At 36.4% G+C, this 20,507-nt stretch overlaps 1 protein-coding gene across 9 annotated transcripts in view; it reads left to right on the forward strand.

Moving 5' to 3' along the window:
- Window positions 1-20,291, forward strand: part of znf280d (zinc finger protein 280D) — a 39,887-nt gene extending 19,596 nt beyond the window's left edge. For 8 of the 9 annotated variants that reach the window (XM_005166524.6, XM_679451.9, XM_005166525.6 and 5 more), the window contains exons 9-18: window positions 7,460-7,617; window positions 8,707-8,807; window positions 8,886-9,032; window positions 11,760-11,894; window positions 12,002-12,213; window positions 12,642-12,782; window positions 12,863-12,925; window positions 16,364-16,482; window positions 16,582-16,609; window positions 19,232-20,291. In XM_005166524.6, the coding sequence (XP_005166581.2) occupies window positions 7,460-7,617; window positions 8,707-8,807; window positions 8,886-9,032; window positions 11,760-11,894; window positions 12,002-12,213; window positions 12,642-12,782; window positions 12,863-12,925; window positions 16,364-16,482; window positions 16,582-16,609; window positions 19,232-19,676 (1,549 nt within the window). In that variant the 3' untranslated portion in view covers window positions 19,677-20,291. Of the gene's footprint in view, window positions 1-2,395; window positions 4,549-4,622; window positions 7,618-8,706; window positions 8,808-8,885; window positions 9,033-11,759; window positions 11,895-12,001; window positions 12,214-12,641; window positions 12,783-12,862; window positions 12,926-16,363; window positions 16,483-16,581; window positions 16,610-19,231 lie in introns of those variants that run through there. The other variant, XM_073907340.1, reaches the window with a different exon arrangement.
- Window positions 20,292-20,507: the final 216 nt, after the last annotated feature.

Consider the following 20,507-nt stretch of genomic DNA (forward strand, 5'->3'; position numbering starts at 1 on the left):
ATTTTGAGTCTTAATTTTGCCACAACGTTCCCTGTTTCAGCAATTGGAATTGTATTTGGTGACAAATCTTATTTTGACATATATTTTGGAAAAATTCTTTGAAAAGCACAAATTGGCTATCCTTTTGTTATGTTCGTGGCTATTTTTGCTCCATTGACTTCCATTATAATGACATTTTTTTTGATTGCAATGCCATGACAGCATATGATCACATATTCTTGATTGTTGCTAGTTTTCCCTGTTGAGAAGAGGTACAATTTTTACTGTTGCTCATCAGTTGCTGTGTTTAAAAGTAGTTTCTGCCTTCTGTATGGAGCAGGGTTGTCAGACTTCGTTCCACGAGGGCTGCAGCTCTGCACAGTTTAGTTCCAACCCTGCTCCAACAAACTTACCTGTAGGTTTCAAACAAGCCTGAAGGACTCAATTAGTATGACCAGGTGTGTTTAATTAGGGTTGGAACTAAACTCTGGAACTGAATTTGACACATGTGACATGAAGTATTTGTTTTGGGATTATTATAGTACTTTGCAGATTCTTCCCCCTCCTTTTTCTGCTCCCCATGAATTCCTGTTTCAACTCCACTGTCCTATATTTCAAAGGTAAAAAAAACCCTTAAAAAAATTATAAAAAATATATTTAATTTAAACATGTTTTATTTTTATATCTGCTGTCTTTGTGTAATTGTTTTGGCTTGCTTTGCTCATGAGAAAGATTGCTCATGAGAGCCATTAGCTACAACAGCCTGAAGACGGAGAGAGCAATAGTTAGAGAGAGCAAGATGGGGGAATCAGCCATTCTCAGACCTCATCACCGGATTCCCCCTCTCAGATGGATGACATTATCAGACCCCTGCTTCCTCTAGGGGCCCCAGATGAATAATGGAGGGTAGTTTGCCTGCTATAAGAACTGTTCCTGTGATTAAATAACTTTACTCAGCCACGGCATGAGAAAAGCCTCGGTAAGCTCCTTTTAATGGGGAGGCGCGTTTGCAGCACACCCCAAGTTCTGTCGGCGGGGGTCACAGTTCAGCCGCATAAAAATCCCTATTAGGGGAGCTGAGGTTGCAGAACACGCTGACTGAAAAATTGGCTGCTCGACGTCAGGGCACCGATGGCAGGTGAGGCAGAGAGGAAAGAGGCAGTCTGAGCATCACATCATTAAACAAAGAAGCGCTGCAGTATAATTGCCGGTATTATAATGGCTATTATGCACAGTTAGAACATGAACTTTAAGTAGAATGTTTGCTAATTTATCTTTTGAAAACCCTTGGGAGCTCAAACACTGCTTGAGTACACACTTGCAGGCCACGCACTGTTCAAAGGTGACTTTTAATGGTGCGTGTTTGTAATTTGGCTAATTATATTTAACCACGCATGAGTTTTACTTTGCATTCCCAGTGGATGATGTACATTAGCTGCTTTAACTTTGGCGTCTTCCCTTCAGACGTGTTTGATGAATTGCAGTTTATGATGAGTTGATAGTTCATGTGCTGTTCATTTATTTCTTGCAAAGCCAGTGCAATCTATAGACGAAGTTGGAGTATGACCTGTTTTATAAATAGGATGTGAACTTCGGTTGCAGCATTTGAAACTCTGATTCTCAGAGGATGTTATGTGTCTATTTTTGAATGCCTTTTGAGAAGCAAAAGGAAACTCCACTCCTGAGAGAGCAGACTCTTTGTAGTGGTTTACCTGTTTGAATGTTGTGCATCTGTTTGACATTCATTTCCCTGCACATCAAAGGCTTTCCTGCCTAGTTGTCCCCCCTCTGTCGACAGCGGTCCCGCTTGTGTCAGGCTGTGTTCTCCCCAGACACCAGCTGTTTGTGGAGTCGAGCGTTTAGCTTAAAGAGTGTCATTAATGTCACAGGTTGCAGGTGTATTCTGCATTCTTCTTCATTTTTGACTCCTCACACCGCTAAGTATACTGTGTGCTTTTTGCTCAGTAACTGAATAATTGTACAATTAAAATAGTAACAGTGAGAAAACAGTAGCTAAGAAAACATCTGATTGTAGTGATGTGGAGTGATGTAGTCATATTTTTACTTGTAGATGTGTGAATTTAGTGGACTGAACTGAGGAAATGAACCTGAGGAATTGAAGGTTGAGCCTTGTTTAGAATTACATCAAACCAATTTGGTCATTGAGTTCACTTAAAGAATATGTGTTCATTGAAGTGGAATTAATAACTTAATCAAGTCACACAATGATCCATATAAATATAATTTCTTGTCATTGTTAATTGACATAACGTGTTATGTTTTTGTTATGGTGGTGTTGTTTTTCAGTTTTAAAATACAACACATTTTACAGTGTATCCTGCCTAGTATCCACAGGGTCTTAAAAAGTCTTAATGTCTTAAATTTCAAAACCAAAAGTTTTAGGCCTTAAAGTTTTAAATGCACTGAAAAATAGTATTGTAGGTCTTAAATAATTTTAAACGAGTCTCAGTTTTCCATTGTCCATGTAAAGCTACTCAATTGGACCAACACCCAACACCCAAGTTTATTTATTAACTCTATTCAGCAACTCTATATTTATTAACATATGGTTTAATTATCCTCCTTAAAATAACATTTGTTTTTAATGTTTTAACTGGGTGATTAGAAAAAAATCGTTTTTTCTTGTGCGAGTCTGAAATATTATTCATAATTAGGTATGCTCAGATCAGGATTTTTAAAACCGATTCCTTGTCATGGTGATAGACCGATACTGAGTACAGATTCTGATGCTTCAAGCTTTATAGTGTTTTAAGCACATTTTCCCTCTAAGTATTAACCTTAAGAGAAAATCTTGCCTTAGGGGAATAAATGAAGGATGCTGCAGATTAGGGATGCAACAGTTATAGATTTTGGTAGTACGATTATAGTCTGAGAAATAATCACGGCTTCACGGTTATCACAATAATTATGCATTCATTAGTTTCAAACCTCACTAGTTCAGAAAATAAGATGAAAACTCCTTATATTTTAAGTTTTATTTATTGCTGCCCAGTAACTAATTAATACAGCACAAAAATAATATAAAAAACAAACAATAGTAAATTTATTTCTTTGTGCTTAAAAATAAGTTAATGTTTTTGACATTTAAACAGAAATAATTAGTACACTGTAAATAAATGACAGAACAATAAATAAATAAAAAACAAAAAAACAAAAAAACTGAATTTGTCTAATGTAGGACTTGAAACTGCCGGTGCTCCCAACTTAAAAAATTTAGGAGCACCCACCAAAAATTAATAAGCACCACTGCAACTTGTATATTAACAGATTTATTTTATTTGAAAACGACATCAATTAGGACTAACAAAAACCAGAAACAACTATCTAACTAATGCTGAGATGACTTATTGATATTTGTGCATTAATTCCAAAATGAATGTCTAATAATTATAAAATATTAATGATGACAAAAATGACAATAATTCTAAATCATTTCTCATTATCATTCTGCCTTGAATGTGTGTGTTATCTGCTATAAAAAGTCCAACTGTTACTTTATAAAAAAAAATGTATTTATGGTTATCATCAAAAAAATGAAGCATTGCAGTAACAAATTCATATTTTACACTATTGTTTTATATGCTTTTCAATTTAATAAACAAAAAGAATGGACAAAACAGAAAGTCTCTTCTGCATCTCTTTAAAAGTTTTGGTTTGGGTTTGGTCATTGTAAATGCTCAGCCTGGTTATGCTCTGATTGTCATCTCTCTTTGTTTGTGAAAAAAAGCCAGCGAGTCAGCCGGCCCATATAAGCGGGGCAGAGCAGGATTCTTGCGATGACCACCAGCGCAATACTGTAGTCATGAGCCGCAGTTTCAGATTAAACTCGGTAAAGGCGAGCTTCTTTGGCGATGATGTGTACAGTGTTAGGTTTTACATTTAGCGGACATTTGCGCTGAACACGTGGTGAATGCAACGCATCGAAATTAAGTCTTTCAGCACTCTCTCCAAAATCACTCAGTTGATCTCGGCTGGTGGATTAACATTCACTACATGATCGCTCTTATCGGCGGATTCGGCACCCTTAATAATAACTCTAAGTGGGTTTGCAAACCTGTGTACTTTTCATGTACTGCTTCTTCCTCAGACTTCAGCCACAAAAGCCCCCTGTCATCTTAAAGAGGTGCGCCTGAAAAGCTTTAGCGCGCTACATTGTGTGTGCGTCCCTCCCTCCCTATATTTTACAGTCTTTGGTCCTTCCAGTGGAAATAATGAACTTGCACAAGCTTGCCTTAGTTAATAGCCTCAGTCAAAGTTAATCTGGTGTGCGTGGTTATTAGTCTCAGTGACAAACTAGCGCCCAGTTTAGTTGCAGCAGTTTTGTTCCGTGCAGAAACACGGTGTTGAGAAGCCTTTATGATTAATTAACCATGACAAATTAAATTAGTAGTGAAAAACAGTTAATCGTTGCATTCCTACTGCATATAATAACCTAAACACGTCTCATTTAACCATTTATGGTGTCATGGCCAGAAGCAGCTTTACAGAAAACAATACATTCATTCATTTTACTTTGACTTAGGCTTTATATAATTTACAGGAGCATTTGTGCATCTTTCTCTGCTTGTAAACTTATAAACAAACACCTGCAATCGATTTAGGAGATCGGACAGATTGGCGAGTACTGATCGAGTCGTGAAATGTGATTATCGGCCAATACCGATCTTCGGCCGATCAATTAGAGCACCCCTGTTCGTAATGTTCCCTATTTTAGTGTTCACAGAAAAAAGCCTGTTGTACAGTGCTCTGATGCTATGCAATTTCAAAATATAGCATATGAACACGTTTGACATTTAGAAGAAAAGGCCTTTGAGCACAATGCACTGGTGTTGTTATTCAGTTTCAAAGTACAACATGAGCATGTTTGAATGGTGGAAAAATATGTGCTTGGGAGTTTAATAATGCAGAAGTATTAACATGTACAGAACATGTACAACGTTAAACAATTGTAAAACATAAATATATAGACAAATCTTAAGTCTGATGAAAAATGTGATGTGGGGAAAATGTCGTTTTGGACAGAAAAAATTGATTGTAAGGTTAATGAATTATTATCTTATTGGTTATGTATTTCCATTGATTAAAAGCTGACTGTAAAGCTGGGACTTTCAGCTGAATAAAACTAGACTTGGGCCCAATCCCAATTCTATTTTTGTACCCCTACCCCTTCCCCATGGCCCTTACAACCGAGGGTTAAGAGGAAGGGTTTCAAAATTTACCCCTAAGAATTGGGACAGCACTCCAGTACCTGCGCACGTCATCATATGTCCTCGCGATTTTTTGCTTCATATGAGATCAGGCGATGGCGATTGCTGGAGTGATTCCAGTTGTGTTATTTTTTTTAATTTATCTTCAGGAAATCACTGAAGACATATATTATGTTATCATAATAATTTAATGTGGCAATAAGATAGTAATACTGTGCATTTAACACAGTGGCCTTATTTATCTATGTAAACACACAAAAACAGCATTAACATTATAGCGGACACTGTGAAAAGCTCATTGACAGCCACTAGACTTTTCTGACAGGGTATTACAGTGTCATCGAGTATCAGAAAGTTGTGGGACTGCTGTACAGGAGTTATGATTAGGGATTATAGATCGTGAATAGATCGCGAAATTTAGCGTTTTTTATTTTAGCTGGGTTTTTTTTTTAAGCATGACGGTAAAACATGAACGCGACTGAATATATTTAAACGTGTTTGTAAAAATCCGTAATAATAACAAAAAAACCTAATTTGATCTCCTTACTTCCGGGTGCAGCTGTTGCTGGGGTATTCTGGGAATTTTTTCTTACCCCTTGGTTTCAAGTGTGGTCCTGAAAAGTCTTCGTGTAAAGGGATGTATACCCCTTGCCCTTAGCCCTTCGCCTTCAAGCTAAAGAAAATTGACCCTTCGCTAAGCCACACCCAAAAACCGCCATCCACCAATCGTGGCTTAGCAACTGTAGCTACGCGCAGGTGCTCTGTCAAGCTTTCGAGCGAGGGAAACAGGCCAGAATGTTGTGCATATGGATTGTGAAAATTTAATACCTGGTATCCTTAAAGTTTGGACGGGATGGTGGAATTTTTTTTCCCTTTTCAAAACCAAAAACCCAAGAGGAGAAATCCCAGCATGGATCAAGCTACAGGAAAAGAGTTTTTCTCTCTTTTTTTTACTCGATATTATGAGCACTGCTCCGTTTAAACCCGCGCCATAGTAACGTTAGTCATATTAATAGCGAATAGGTCATAATGACATGAGTTATTGATCCGGAAAATACGAATCTGCGAATCTGTGGCTACCCTTACTGAACTTCATATTTTAATCTGTTTCAAGCTACGAATATTTGAAATTACAAATCAACAGAACCAAACCGAGATATGACTGAGCACTTGCGATCAATATACTTGCTAATATTCGGCTCAAATCCATCAGTCTCCCTATTCTGGCTGCTCTTTCTATGAATGAATGTATAAGCTGTCCATGCTTGTTTCCTCGTCGGTTTGTAACGCTATTTTTCATTACACAACAATTAATCTATCAGGCTCTTTGGCTAAAATAGAGAAATCACAGTTCAATTTGTTATTATTAGATTATTTAAAAAATTCACCTCTCCTGCTGAGCATGAGCTAAGCTGTGGAATGGTCAGCGTATGAGGCGGCTAGGCTAAGCTAGCTTCAATTTTGATTGAATTATTCTCTAATCGGTTGCCTATTATGTCGTGAATATACCCTTGTAAGGCATACTGCAGTCCTTTTTGTCTGGCTTTCTCGCATATCTCTCCTGTTCGCCAAAAATGACATTATATCCCTGGCAATGTCTGACACTGACGCTTACACATTGTAAAAGCCATGCCAGGCATGAAAGCTTGACCGGCGTAGCAACAGTAACTAAGGAGGGCGGGGCTTAGGGAAGGGTCAATTGGGAAACCACTACCCCTTCACGGGCATGCGCAAAACGAGGGGTAAGGGGAAGGGTTAAGGGGTAGACTTGGGATTGGGAATAAGATTCAGAAGACAAAAATATGACAAAGTAAATGCAATTTAGTCAAAAGACTAAGACTAAACCTAAATCTGTAAAATTGAACAATGGTTTGCAATGAGAGTGCTGTTTTCTTCTTTTGATTTTTAGAATGCCAGCAGCATGCCAGAGTGCTGAGCATCCATTTTATGCATTTGAGCATTTGCAAAGTCAGAGTTGACTCCTGTACATTAACTGGTATAGTAACTGTATTGTCAGACTTCTCAGAGTTAACAGAGACCGTAATTTAGCAGCAAGTTGCTCACTGGGGCTATTAAAGCACACCTATTGACAGTCTTTAATAAATCTGTTGATTACATCAATGTAAATAAAGCATTCAGTTGAAAATCAGCACTGGGATACTCTTATCTGGATCTCTTGTCTCCATTTTCTCTTGTTCTTTCTTTGTAGTGCCCTTGTGGCTTCTCACCCCTCTGGTCCTTTTCTCTCTCAGGTTCATGAACCACATGAAGCATCACCTGGAGTTAGAGAAGCAGAACAGCGAGAGCTGGGAGAGTCACACTACATGCCAGCACTGTTACAGACAGTATTCAACTCCTTTTCAACTGCAGTGTCACATAGAAAGTGCCCACAGTCCTTTCGAGTCCAGTAGTAAGTCACAATCATAGCTTGTAAACAGACCCCCCAAAATAGCTTCTCATTTCTTTTCAGTGTTGGGAAGTTATGTACCTACCTGGCTGCTGTCATTTGGATTATGAGCTTAATTCAATAGTAGTGCGCAGTGATCATTAACAATATAGAAATACATTCCAGACTCGCACAAATCCAACTTTAAATTTGAAAACTAAATGATCATTGGATGTAGAATACAAGAAACCTAAAGAGATGCACCATGTTTTGAAAAAAAAAACAACAACCTTTTTTTGGTTTATTTGTTTTACTGAAAAACCCAGGTCAATGACCTATTCTGCACCTAACCAGGAAACAATCAAAATGTGTTTGCTTTTAATGTTTAGGACACGTGAGGCACATGACTTAATTATAACACTCAACTTTCTAGTCACAGGGTTCTTAAAGGGACACTTCACCCAGAAATGATGTTAATGAAATTGTTGATGAAATTCCATCCTTGATAAAAGGTGTGGAAATTAAATTCTTCTGTTGAACACACATAAAGATAAAGCAGCAAAACGAGCTGTTTTAATGTCTATAAATGAACTGAAGTGAATGAGACCAGAAGTCTCGAGCCAAAATTATTAAAATGGCTGTGCCTGCTCGTACGCAGAGAATAAGGTGAATAATAAAGCTAAAAAGGCCAACACTTCTGCCTGAAATTATGCCACACCATAATTATGACTGTGGGAGCTTTGCTATAAAAAGTAAACATAAAGTATTAGAAGTGTTAGTATTGGAAAACCAGAAAAAATTACATAACAAAATAGATAGGATAAGAGTTTTGAAAAAAATCTCACAGGACCAGAGCATTTTTTTAAATAATATAATAAAATTTGTATGGTTTGCACACTTGATGTTATATATGTTTATAACAAAGCTAAAAAGGCCAACACCTTCTGACTAAAATCATGTCACACCATAATTGCTATTGTCAAACTAGTAGGGGCTTTGCTGGAGGTCTTGAGGTGATTAAAAAAATAATCATTGGTTTAATTGGAATAAGGTTATTTAACCAGAGGTTGGTAGTTTTAGTATAAGTGTATTTTTATCCTTTCTTTTCTTCAGCCAACTGTAAAATATGTGAACTGGCTTTTGAGACTGAACAAGTGCTTCTGGAGCATATGAGGGACAATCACAAACCTGGAGAAATGCCCTATGGCTGTCAGGTAAAGCTTTATCCTTGTTTTTATCTATGTTTTGTTTGTCAAATTCTTGGTTTTCATTTTGTTTTTACTCTTTTGAAGGTTTGCAACTACAGGTCGTCCTTCTTCTGCGATGTGGATAACCACTTTCGCACAGTCCATGAAAACACTAAAGACCTGCTTTGTCCCTTTTGTCTGAAAGTTCTTCGCAGCGGCCATATGTACATGCAACACTACATGAGACATCAAGTGAGTCTCAAACCTCATGTGTGCATTTCTGCTTGTGTTTTGTAGGGATATGGAAGTTGATTTATTACCTGCTGCTTGTTCGCGTATTTCAACTGAAGATGGTGAACATGAGTCTTTTTGACATCCTCTTGGACAGGACATCATCTGTCTTATGTCTATGGATTTGGAGCTTGAGATTTTACTGATCTGAAGTCAGCACAATGTGTAACTCATTTGTGTGCTGCCCCATTGGCTCTCACTCTAATGCTGGATTGATTTGGTTGTCTGCCGAACACCTTGGTGCAATATATAACAGTTTGACAGTGGCGGGTTACTCTATTCACCTTCTCTGGTTATTCCTTTTGGGCTTCTCCCTGGCAACAGCAAACACCAGAATTTATATATATATAAAACAACATTATTAGTCTGTAAACTTGTAATTCTTTATCAAATATTTCCTAAATGATGTTTAACAGAGCAATAACATTTTCCTTGTATTTCCTATTATATTGTTCTTTTGTGGAAAGTCTTATTTCAGTTTGACTGCAGTGTTTTGCCTATTTAAGTAAACTTGCCTAGTTAAGCCATTATGCTAAGTACAAATATTGTACTTAAATATTTTTTTATTGTCATCATCGCAAAGACAAGAAATTCATTATTGGAATTTAGTTAAAACTTTTGTTTAAAGGGCACCTATAATTAATATCATCTTTTGTAAGCTGTTTGGATAAAACTGCGTGTAGGTATAGTATGTCCACAGTCATACTGGAGTGATATAAACACAATGAGTCTCTTTTTTTAATTTTCTTTATTTCCTATGATTAAAATAGGATCCAAATCCCTTCTATTTTGAAGCCGACCGCAATGTGATGTAGGAGTGTGGTTTTATCACCCACCAAATTGATTTACAGACATGTATTAACATGTCTCTGCAGTAATGGGTATAATCTTATCAACAAGACAGGATGTGCGCAAAACAACTGGGATTAAAAGATCTGTTGAGCTCTCTGTGATCATCAATCATCATCAAATGTGATCAAGAATGAGTTTTACAAGTTTAAAACGTTTTTAAAACAGTGCATGTTTGTTATGAATTACAGCGATTTTACGGTCTTTATCACCACAGCCGCATGTCAGAACAATTATAAAAGAAGACGCTTCAAACCCGGTTTGTGGACGTTAAATTAGGTTTATTTTGTACATTAACATAACGGATATCTATACAGCAGTGGATATTAGCATGTATCTGGTCACATTTGATGTGCAAAAATGGTGCAAGGTTAAATGCGCATATCATGTCTGTGTGTACGTGCATAAACTTTCTAACAACACTGTGTGTGACTCTTTGTTGCAGAAAGGCTTGAATTAATTCCAAAACAAATACATTGAGTAATCATTGGTAAAGTTCTTACTGTAGTATTTCTCACAAATATCTGCTTCCTTCATTTCTGTCACTGTGCTGTTTATCTGACACTGCAGAAGATGGAGACACACTCTGACAGGCATGTGGGAACGGTGGGCAGGGAGAACTAGCATTAAAGGCACAGGCAACAAAAACAGCTACATTGTGTTCAGAGCAAAAAATCCCAAGTGGTGCTCGATACAGAGCCATTTGAGGGGAGCTGAGCTCCAGCGAGGGGGAGCTTAAGCTTGAGCTCCACCTTTTTTGCACTTCTTCTATGAGTGATGTCACTGGGGGTAGGGTTAGGGGTGGGGTTGGTGTACGCATTAAAACAGCTTACAGGAGGAGGAGCGACAGCTCATGCTCCCCCTCGCTGGAGCTCAGCTCTCCTCAAATGGCTCTGCAGCGAGCACCCTCTCAAAAATCCAATATTCTGTAAGCTATAGTAAATCATCTGATGGGTGTTTTAAGCTGAAACTTTACAGACCCATTCTGGAGACACAAAAGACTTCTTAAATCTTGAAAAGGAGCTAAAATAGGTGCGCTTGGAAATATTTGAGAAAAAATGCTAATTGCACAGGAGGGCTATTCTCTTTAACTGTGACAGTATAAAATAGGGCCTAACATTTAAGCATTTCTTTTTAAAATGGTGATTGAACAGGGTCGATTATAGGATTAGTTAATTATTTAAAATCATTTATTACAGAGTATCCCGCAGCGTCTTAAAGTATTAAAATGTCTTGAATTAACTAAAATATAGTCTGTTGGTCTTAAATCATATTAAACAGGTCTTAATTTTCCTTTGTTTATGTAAAGCTGCTTATGCAACACACATCCAGTCACCAGCAATACATCTCAATAAAACTTTTAGCAAAACTATAACTATTATTATTTTATTTATTGTTTATTTGACATGGACACCACAATTACACTGGACAAACTAATTGCATTTGTTTAAGTGTTTTAGCAGACTCTTAACACCTGTCCAAGAGAGGTTTGATTATAAAATAAAGTCAAATAAATACATATACACAACTTTATAATTCTTTACATAATAATGCAATAAAATTTAAATGATTTTGCATGTGTACAGCTAGAGTCTGCTTGATTTGACACATTATTTAAAATATGTGACCAAATGATGATGAAAGTACAAAACATTTCTGCTGGGTTATTAAGAAAATCTTTATTTAACCTTTTATAAGTCTGAAATTTCATTCTTAATGGTCTTAAAAAGTCCTTAAAAGGTCTTAAAATTGACGTGGTGAAACCTGCAGAAACCCTGTATTAATAACATGTTTTATTTATTTATTAATGATTCTTTTTTTCTTTATTGTACTTTCTAGAAAAAGGGGATTCAGAGGTGTGGTAAATGTCGATTAAACTTCCTCACCTACAAGGAAAAAGTGGAACACAAAATACACTTTCACAGAACCTACAGGAAGCCGAGAAACCTTGAAGGATTACCTCCAGGAACCAAGGTGTGTTCTTAAACATCTTTGGAAATTTTGAAGTTAAAAATCTTTAACTATATAATAAGCACACATTAGGGATTCCCCTGTTCATTAGCCTGAATTTATCCTTTTAGGTGACAATCCGAGCCTCGATTTCTGGTGCACCTATGAGCACTGAATCTTCAAGCAAATCCTACATCATACCCACAAGTCCTGAATCCACAAAACAACCTTTTAGAACATCACCAAACTCAACCAAACCAAACGTAAATGGAGGAAAAGCAAAGACCGCAAACCAGTTCAACTGGAACCGATGCCTCTACAACACTGAGCTTAAACGTCTAAAGTGAGCATGCTTGTACACTTGTACCCAATTCTTCATAGTCATTTCTGAACATGGAAAATATGTAGATGAATGCAAAAAAAAAAAAAAACTCCAGCAATTGTAGATGCTGGTGGGATTAAATGGGTTAAGCGCAAAGTATTCCTAAGTTCTTACACTTATTGTGCATGTACAGCTAAATGCATAGTCTTTCGTGCAATTCCTTGCATTTTAATAAACAATTGTTAATAATAATATCTCTAAAAAACACATCATACAAATACTCTCATTTGCCACCAATCCAAATGTTCACAAACCCACGTTGCATTCATACATTGGCATAAGTGACACAACACTGTATGCTTTGAACAATAGTAATTTCAGTGTGTTGTGATGGAATATATCCAGACTCTGTGGTTTAAAGTTTTTGACTATGTATTTATTTTTCACAGACTTCCAAAGGGAGATAATAAGTGTATGGAGTGTCTCCATGATGTTGTGGACCCCTACATACATTATCCGTTATCGCTGAAGTGCAATAAATGCAAGTACAGATCAAGCTGCCAGAAAGCCTTCAGACAGCATATGATCAGGTTAGGAGAAAACATGGATGAATGAATATTTACAAATGACAATGATCAGATCTCTACATTGTGGTCTTTATTACTCTCAGGTTTCACCAGAATTCTACTAAAGTGCGGGTTGGCAAAGTGAAAAATCCTCCACGTGGCGTGCGGTAAGATTTGATGATTTATTTCATCATTTTCTGTAATAGAATTGTTTATTTCTACATTTAAAGGTTTAGTTAATGCAAAAATGAAAATCCTTTTGTTAATTACTCACCCTTGTGTGAATTCAGTCCCTTGAGGCCGTCATTCATCTTTGGAACACAAATGAAAAGATTTTAGATGAAATCTGAGAGCTCTCTCATCCTCCATATTCAGCAACAGTTCTAAAAATGAACCAAAAACATTGTCAAAACATTACTTTCAATTCAGTTGTTCAACAAATTACACAAAGCTCACAAGAACAGATTTGTGCACCAAACAAAACTCTGTAAGTAGATTATGGGTGCGTGTTTATTAAAGATAATACAAAGATTGCGCTGCTGACTCTAATGACATTGTTTTACTCCTGTAGTAAAAGTGCACCCTGACATGGAGAGAAGATTTAGGCCAACAAAGTAGATTTTACAATTTTTTATTGGCACACAAAAGTGTTGAGTATGATAACAGTTAGCACATTTCATACCCATTGGTAATTCAATAGCACATTTCATACCCATTGGTAATTCAAATGGCTTTAACTAAACAGGAATAAAAGAGACAAGTATAAGAAAATGAAAACAATGAATAAAACTGATTAAAATGTGATACAACAGTCTATAAAAGAATGAAAAAGAAAAGAAAGACATAATAGTGTGATCTGTGGGACATGGCACAGTGCTCATACAGTAAAGGCACAGCTAAACGTGTGTTTTCTGTCTTGATTTGAATGTACCTCATGTTTGAGCACATCTGATCATTTCTGGAAGCTGATTCCAGCAGTGGGGGGCACTGTTAGTAGCTGAAGGTGGTTTCATCCTGCTTTGTTTATACTTATTGAATTGCTAGTTTATATGATCCTAAAGATCTGAGTGATCTGTTAGGTATGTATTCAGTGAGAATATTTGTAATGTATTGCGGTCATAGGCCATTTAGTGATTTTTAGACAAGTAATAATACTTAATCTATTCTTAATTTAACTGAGAGCCAGTGCAAAGACCTGAAGACAGGGCTGATGTGCTCTGATTTCCTAATTCTGGTCAGAATCCTGGCTGCAGCATTCTGGATGAGTTGCAACTGTCTGATTGTGTTTTTGGGAGGGCCAGTGAGGAGTCCATTACAGTAATCCACCGTGATGCTGATAAAAGCATGAACAAGTTTCTCTAAGTCCTCAGTAGAAACAAAGCATCTAATTCTTGCAATGTTTTTGAGATGTTAGTTTGCTGATTTACTAACTGCTTTGACATGACTACTGACATTCATATTCGACTCCAGAATCGCACCAAGACTCTTGACCTTATTTTTTGTTGTTTGACCCCTAGAGCCAAGGTAGAGGGCTCTCAGATTTCATCTAAAATATCTCAAGTTATGTCTGAATATCTCAAAAATCTGAAGATGAATAAATGCCTCATGGGATTGAAACGACATGAGGATGAGTGATTAAAAACTAGGGCTGGGTATTGAGTTTGATACTTTTTAAGCACCGACCGAATCGTCTCGATACTTTCGAGTATCGAAAAAATCATTTTTCGTTCGGTACCAAATTTCGATACCCAAGAGTATAAAATTGTCAACGTGCCCGGATCAAAAGCTGGTAATGGGCTGCAGCGAGGCTGTCTTGAAAATCAAAAGTTTACGGCGGTTACGCCCACTCGCTCAGAGCTTGTCAAATGTGAGGCTGTAATGCGTACACTACACTTTAAAGCATTTTTGCATTGTTTGACTGCAAAAAGATCGGCGCAGTCATCATAACCACGTGCCCACCACAAGCGTCGTCCTCCGTGTCTAATGAGGATTAAAGCGGGATGGCTGGGGCTCTAAAAAGTAAACAGAGCAGACATAAGAGCAAGCTGACGGCCCTTTTCCACCTCCTCCGCCTCAAAATCATTTTAAAGTTGGGCAAACTTCGTGTTGTAACTTTTGCTTTTTGTCGTTAATAATACACGCACTGCGGGCTACACAGAGCAACTTTATTCTCTCCAACATCAGTGCGCACACACATAAGGATTCAGGGCCATACCATTACATAAACTGCGTGGGGGCAAATCAGGACTTACCAATTCATTGCTGAAACAACACTTCGCATATTTCGCAGTGGCTAGTGTGGCACAGATAGCAGAACTCGCCAAACAGATCCGCCACTTTTGACGCTCATAAACAGTCACAAAGTCCTCGTGCTGCAGGAATTATGAGGTTGCTGAAGGTGTGCAGCTGTCTTGAAGTGAGGGGTTTGCATCTTTTATAAACTACGACAGTTTGCGTTCACTGAACAGTTAATAAATCCATATGAAACAGCCCCTTAAAAGTCACGTCTCGCTTTCAGTTTCGGGGTTAGGCGCATTTTGCACAATTCCGATTTGTTGCCTATATCAGATTTTTTTGCTTGTCCGTTTACACATTCATTTAAGCCCTGCACACAAGTGTACCGCGCTCTGGCACACTGATAGTGTGAGTACAACCTAAATGAACGTGTAAACGGACAAGCAAAAAAATCTGATATAGGCAACAAATCGGAATTGGGCATCAAGACCTGACAGTGTAAACGGGGTTTGTGTATCTTATTTAAATGTCCTTATCCTTGGCTGCATTAACAGTTTAGCTTTCATGTTTTCTTCACATGTTATAGTCATGTTATAATGTTACTAGTTATAATGTTATAGTCTCTGCTCCTACTGAAAGATGAATGCCACAGGATTGTTACAATTTTATTGTTAAAAGTTTGCTGCCTTTTTCTACTGTGAAGAAAGATTAGATTGACTGGATATGCATTTTTCAATGCCCATTTAAAGGAACCAAAAACAGTCAAAATGAGTCCATGTGATATAAGTGGTTCAATCATAATTATATGAAGCTGCGAGAATACTCCTGTGTGCAAAGTAAGCAAAAAAAACTTTATTCATTGATTTATCTATGGGAGGATCAGAAAGCTCTTGGATTAAATCCAAAATATCTTCATTTTAAGATAATTAATGACAGAATTAAAATTTTTAGGTGAACTAAACCTTCAAGCAGCAGTAAGCCTCACAAATACTTAAAATTGATCGACTTAAAACTGTTTGAACTTTATAAAAACTGTTTGCACTAATATATTGTGTTAACTACACTTTGTTCATTTTGTGCTTTTGTTCCTTTGTTTATTGGTCTTAGAGATAAGCCTGCTGTAAAAAGTGTCCCAAACATCCTGAAAAAATAAAACCAAAGTTTTTCAGAGATTATGTATTATTTAATCTTGTTAAAATATATTTCTTAAAATAAAAGTATCGGAAAAAAGTATCGTTCGGCACCGGTATCGGTATCGAAAATTTTGGAACGATACCCAGCCCTATTAAAAACAGACTTTTTATTTCTGGGTAAACTAACCTTTTTACTTGCAGCAATTGAAAATATCTATTTTTTTCTTTTTATTAAAGGAGTCTAACACTTGTGTGTCTCAAGTGTGACTTTCTGGCAGACGCTTCTGGCGCAGATAAGATGACTGAACATTTGCTCAGCAGGTCGAACCACTCCTGCCAGGTCATCATGGAGCCAGGTATAACACTCGGTGCCAACACGCTGTACAAATACTGCTATTTTTTTGGGCATGTCTGATTGTCTGACTTGCATTTTATTTTATTTTTTTTCTTTAAAGTTTCCAATGGAGGACCAGAAACGAACAGGTGAGAATCTGGCTTATATTATTGTCAGCTATCATTGGGTTCAGTTGCATGGAATCGACTTAAAAGTTTTTTGCTTCATAGTTTTTCTTTCGCTATAAAAATCCCATTGTTGCTTCTTTTTAAAGCCTGTGTCTGTTTTAAAGAGTTTGCTCTCAATGTTCTAGTATGCTCTCATTGTTAAACACATGATGTATTGGTGTACAATGACACCATATGCTTATTTGTATTTTTGTTAAATGTAGAGGTTAGAGCTGTGAAAAGAGGCGAGTAAAAATAGACCGCGAAGTGTAGCTTGCCTGATTGAGACAAATTACCTTTTCTGATGAAACAGGGCTGTGAATGCAGATCCCCCCTGACCCATGAAGTGTTTGGAAATATCATTTATTATACAAAATTATCTCTATTTTTTCATTAGTGTAATTGGGATGCCTATTAAGTGTTATCCGGGAGACCTTACTTAAATTAAAACAGGAGTTTTGGAATTAATTATAGACTGAAGAACAAGCTCTTAGTGTAGACTACAGAGAAAGGTTTATGAGGGAAATGGGGGAATATTTGTAAAACTACAACTCTTTTTAAATGAATATAACCCTGAATTAACTACAAATAAGGGACTAAGCCAAATGAAAATTTGTGAATGAATGATTTGCAGCGTAAAAAATCATCTTAAAGTGAAAAAAAAAAAAGTTGTCTGTTCACTTTGCGACCTCATGCACAATGATGGCATTTTTAAATTTATGGTGGTGCAGAAGAATTTAGGAGTGATATTACAATATTTTATTTTTCTCCGATAAATATGGTGATTATGAATACCGTTTCACAAGATTGTTTGAGTTGCTCGATTTGATGTTTTTTTTTTTTTTTTAAGTCTAACAGTATTACAACAGTACTTAAAGCATTGCAAAAACTGCTTTGTCATGTTATTCTTAGATAAAGTAAAAAATATTGTTTTCAGAAGAAATGTCAAAATAAAGAGTTTTCCCCTTAAAATAAGCTAAATGATCTTATTTTTCCTTTGAAGTGTAGCTATTTGGACAAGGCACATTCTAAGAAAGAAGTTGTTGTTTTTTTTTTTGCGTAAATCATGCAAGTAATTAAATAATATTAACCTTTCTTACTCTTGTAAACGTTTTTTTTTTGTGGCCAAATACTTTAAACTCTTGAAATGCTCAGCGACAGGTCTTAAACACATGCTAATAATAAGCTCATTTTTGTCCTATTTTGACTGCTATAACATCATAAATAGTGAAAATAATCCATCGAAAACCCATTAAATTAAAATTTATTTAAATACAATTGCTGCTATCTATGAATTTTCAAATGTACTTTTTTACAATAGAAGCTAGAAAAATTGTAAAGCTCTACGTTGTAATTATTATTATTATTATTATTATTATTATTATTATTATTATTTAATATTTTTCAAATAGACAAATTCTGACTAAGGAAATTGAATGTGCTGGCCAGTTTATTTATAATTTGCCTAATAAATGACACTCGGCTTGTTTTTAATTTAAAACAGATTCTTTTTTTAACTTTTATTTTAAGAATAAGTATTTTTTTCATTTTTTTTTTCTAAATCTAGGAATTAATTTTTGGTACATCAATAAGTGTGATTATGATGACCATCCAACTAGATCATCCATCTTATAATAGTGTTTGAAATTCAGTATTTAAACCTCATAATTAAATAGAAAATAAGGCAAATAACTACCAAAAGATCCACTCAAAAAAAGAACCACTCTTTTCACCAAGCTGGCTACAGGCCTGTCTATTATGGTTAAACTTAGCAGAGACTACAAATCACATTTGTTCTGTGGTTCTTGGTCAACTATAATTCAGACTCAACACTGCAGATCCTGAGATATGACTTTTACTGATGTGCACATTGCAATATCAAGGCTTAAACGATATATTGTGTGACCCTAAAAGAAATCATGACCTGTAGTATAATATGGTGATAGTAGTGTTGTAATGTCTTTAAAATGTAGTTTATTAGCAATAAATGACTGTATTGAATTTTCTGTACTAACAGGATGAAATGAATCACCACATATAATAAACATCTTAATTATTTTATAACATCTTAAAGATCTTCTGAACTGCTTTGAAATGTGCATTTTAATTCTATGTTTGACAATGTCAACCGAAGGACGAAGAGAGGGTGGGATCATAGAGTAGCACCTCCCCTTTTTAAAAAACAGCCAATAGCCTTTTGTTTAATCACAGCTTTGCCAGTGAAAGTAGTTGATTTAAAGCACATCAAATGAGAGGCAAATGAGAGGGAGTAGGGGCATGTCAGATACTAGAGAGCGTTTAATTGGTCAAGATTTGATATGAGACAGAAGTATGAGTTGACGTGAAAAATAACATTGATCCATTTAGCTTGAAGTGACAAGCTATAAGCTTTACATGTTTGTATCAGTTTTATATTTTCTAAATGCGGATTTTCTCACTGTTTTACAGCACACTAGCTTATATATATATCCTGAAAACTAAAAATACTAATACTAACATCTAAAATGCTTTATTTTAATTTCATAGGACCTTTAAAGAGTAGTATCGTATTTGTCAGGTGTTACATGATAATAAATATTAATGTATCTCAATCCTATAATTCAGCTCAGAGGATATCCACGATGACTCCAAACATCTAGCTCCCATCCAGCCACATACTGAGGCCAGAGATGAGACCGAACCCATTCAGAGCAGTGAAATACAAACAATACCAGATGAAGACACTGTAATAGAGGATGGCTCAGAGGCACCCGAAGCTGACAAAGATGACATGGATGAGGTGAAGGAGGACATGGAGGAAGCCACCACCAATGAGGCGTCAGTAGAAGAATCCCCCAAGAGTCTTCCTCCTGAATCACCCGCTGAGGCTCCAGTCTGCCCTGTTTCTGCCCTCGCTGATGAAGGTGCCGTAACTCCCTCTGATTTTCTGTGTAAAACTGATGGATTGGATGCAGGGAACGCTGACTCGCAGCTGGAACCTCTCACTCCGTCCAAAGTCCTTGAGGACGACACAACTGAAAACAACAAACAAGTGGAGACTGATGGTTAACTGCTAACATAACTGAGGATCCATTGAAGCATCACAAAACTCTAGAAGCAGCAGAGTGTTATGATGACTAGCTCTTCCCCGTTTTTTATATAGGATATGCGTTAAGAACTTTTTGTAGATCCAAAAGAAGATGGAAGTATACTGTTAAAACATTATTTTAATCATGTACTGTGCGAGTACAATATTTCTGTACCTGCATATGTAATTTCTTTTTTTAATGCACCCCCTGGATTAAAATTGAGTTGTAAAGGCAGCGATGTGAATGTTGCTCCGTGTATATGAGTGTTCTCAAGTTTTTTTTTTCCAATCCACAGTTGTGATTGTACAGATGATCACAGACCTAACAGATCTAGATTCCTACATCTGCCTTTTTAAAGTGGTGGTTTCATAAGACAAAAAAACTAGTTCTCAGCAATTTTTCTGTATTTAGGAATGCAAAGATGAGTCCTGTTATTTTATTTTTATTTTTTAGATTGTGTGTAACATATTGTTATATGGAGTTGATCTGGATAGGATTCTGCAATGGGAGTCATTTCTCCTGTTGATTGAGAGAGATTGTAGAATCATTGTAGAAATTACATTCGTCTTCATCAGTAATAAACTTTTTATAACATATTCATTTGCGCCCTTGTGATTCAAATCCAATCCGTGTTCATGTTTTCCTCAAAGTTCTTGATTTGGTGAAGTGCGCCCTCTTGGGGTTTCACGCTGTAATGAGAAAACTTTTGCAATTTTTTTTTTATTGCATCATAACACAAATACAATAAGGCAGAGTTCGTTTAACAACTTCATGTACATTTACAGAACAGAGCACAAATAATAATCAAATCA

Source organism: Danio rerio, chromosome 7 (assembly GCF_049306965.1).
Source record: "Danio rerio strain Tuebingen ecotype United States chromosome 7, GRCz12tu, whole genome shotgun sequence".
Lineage (NCBI taxonomy): Eukaryota > Metazoa > Chordata > Actinopteri > Cypriniformes > Danionidae > Danio > Danio rerio.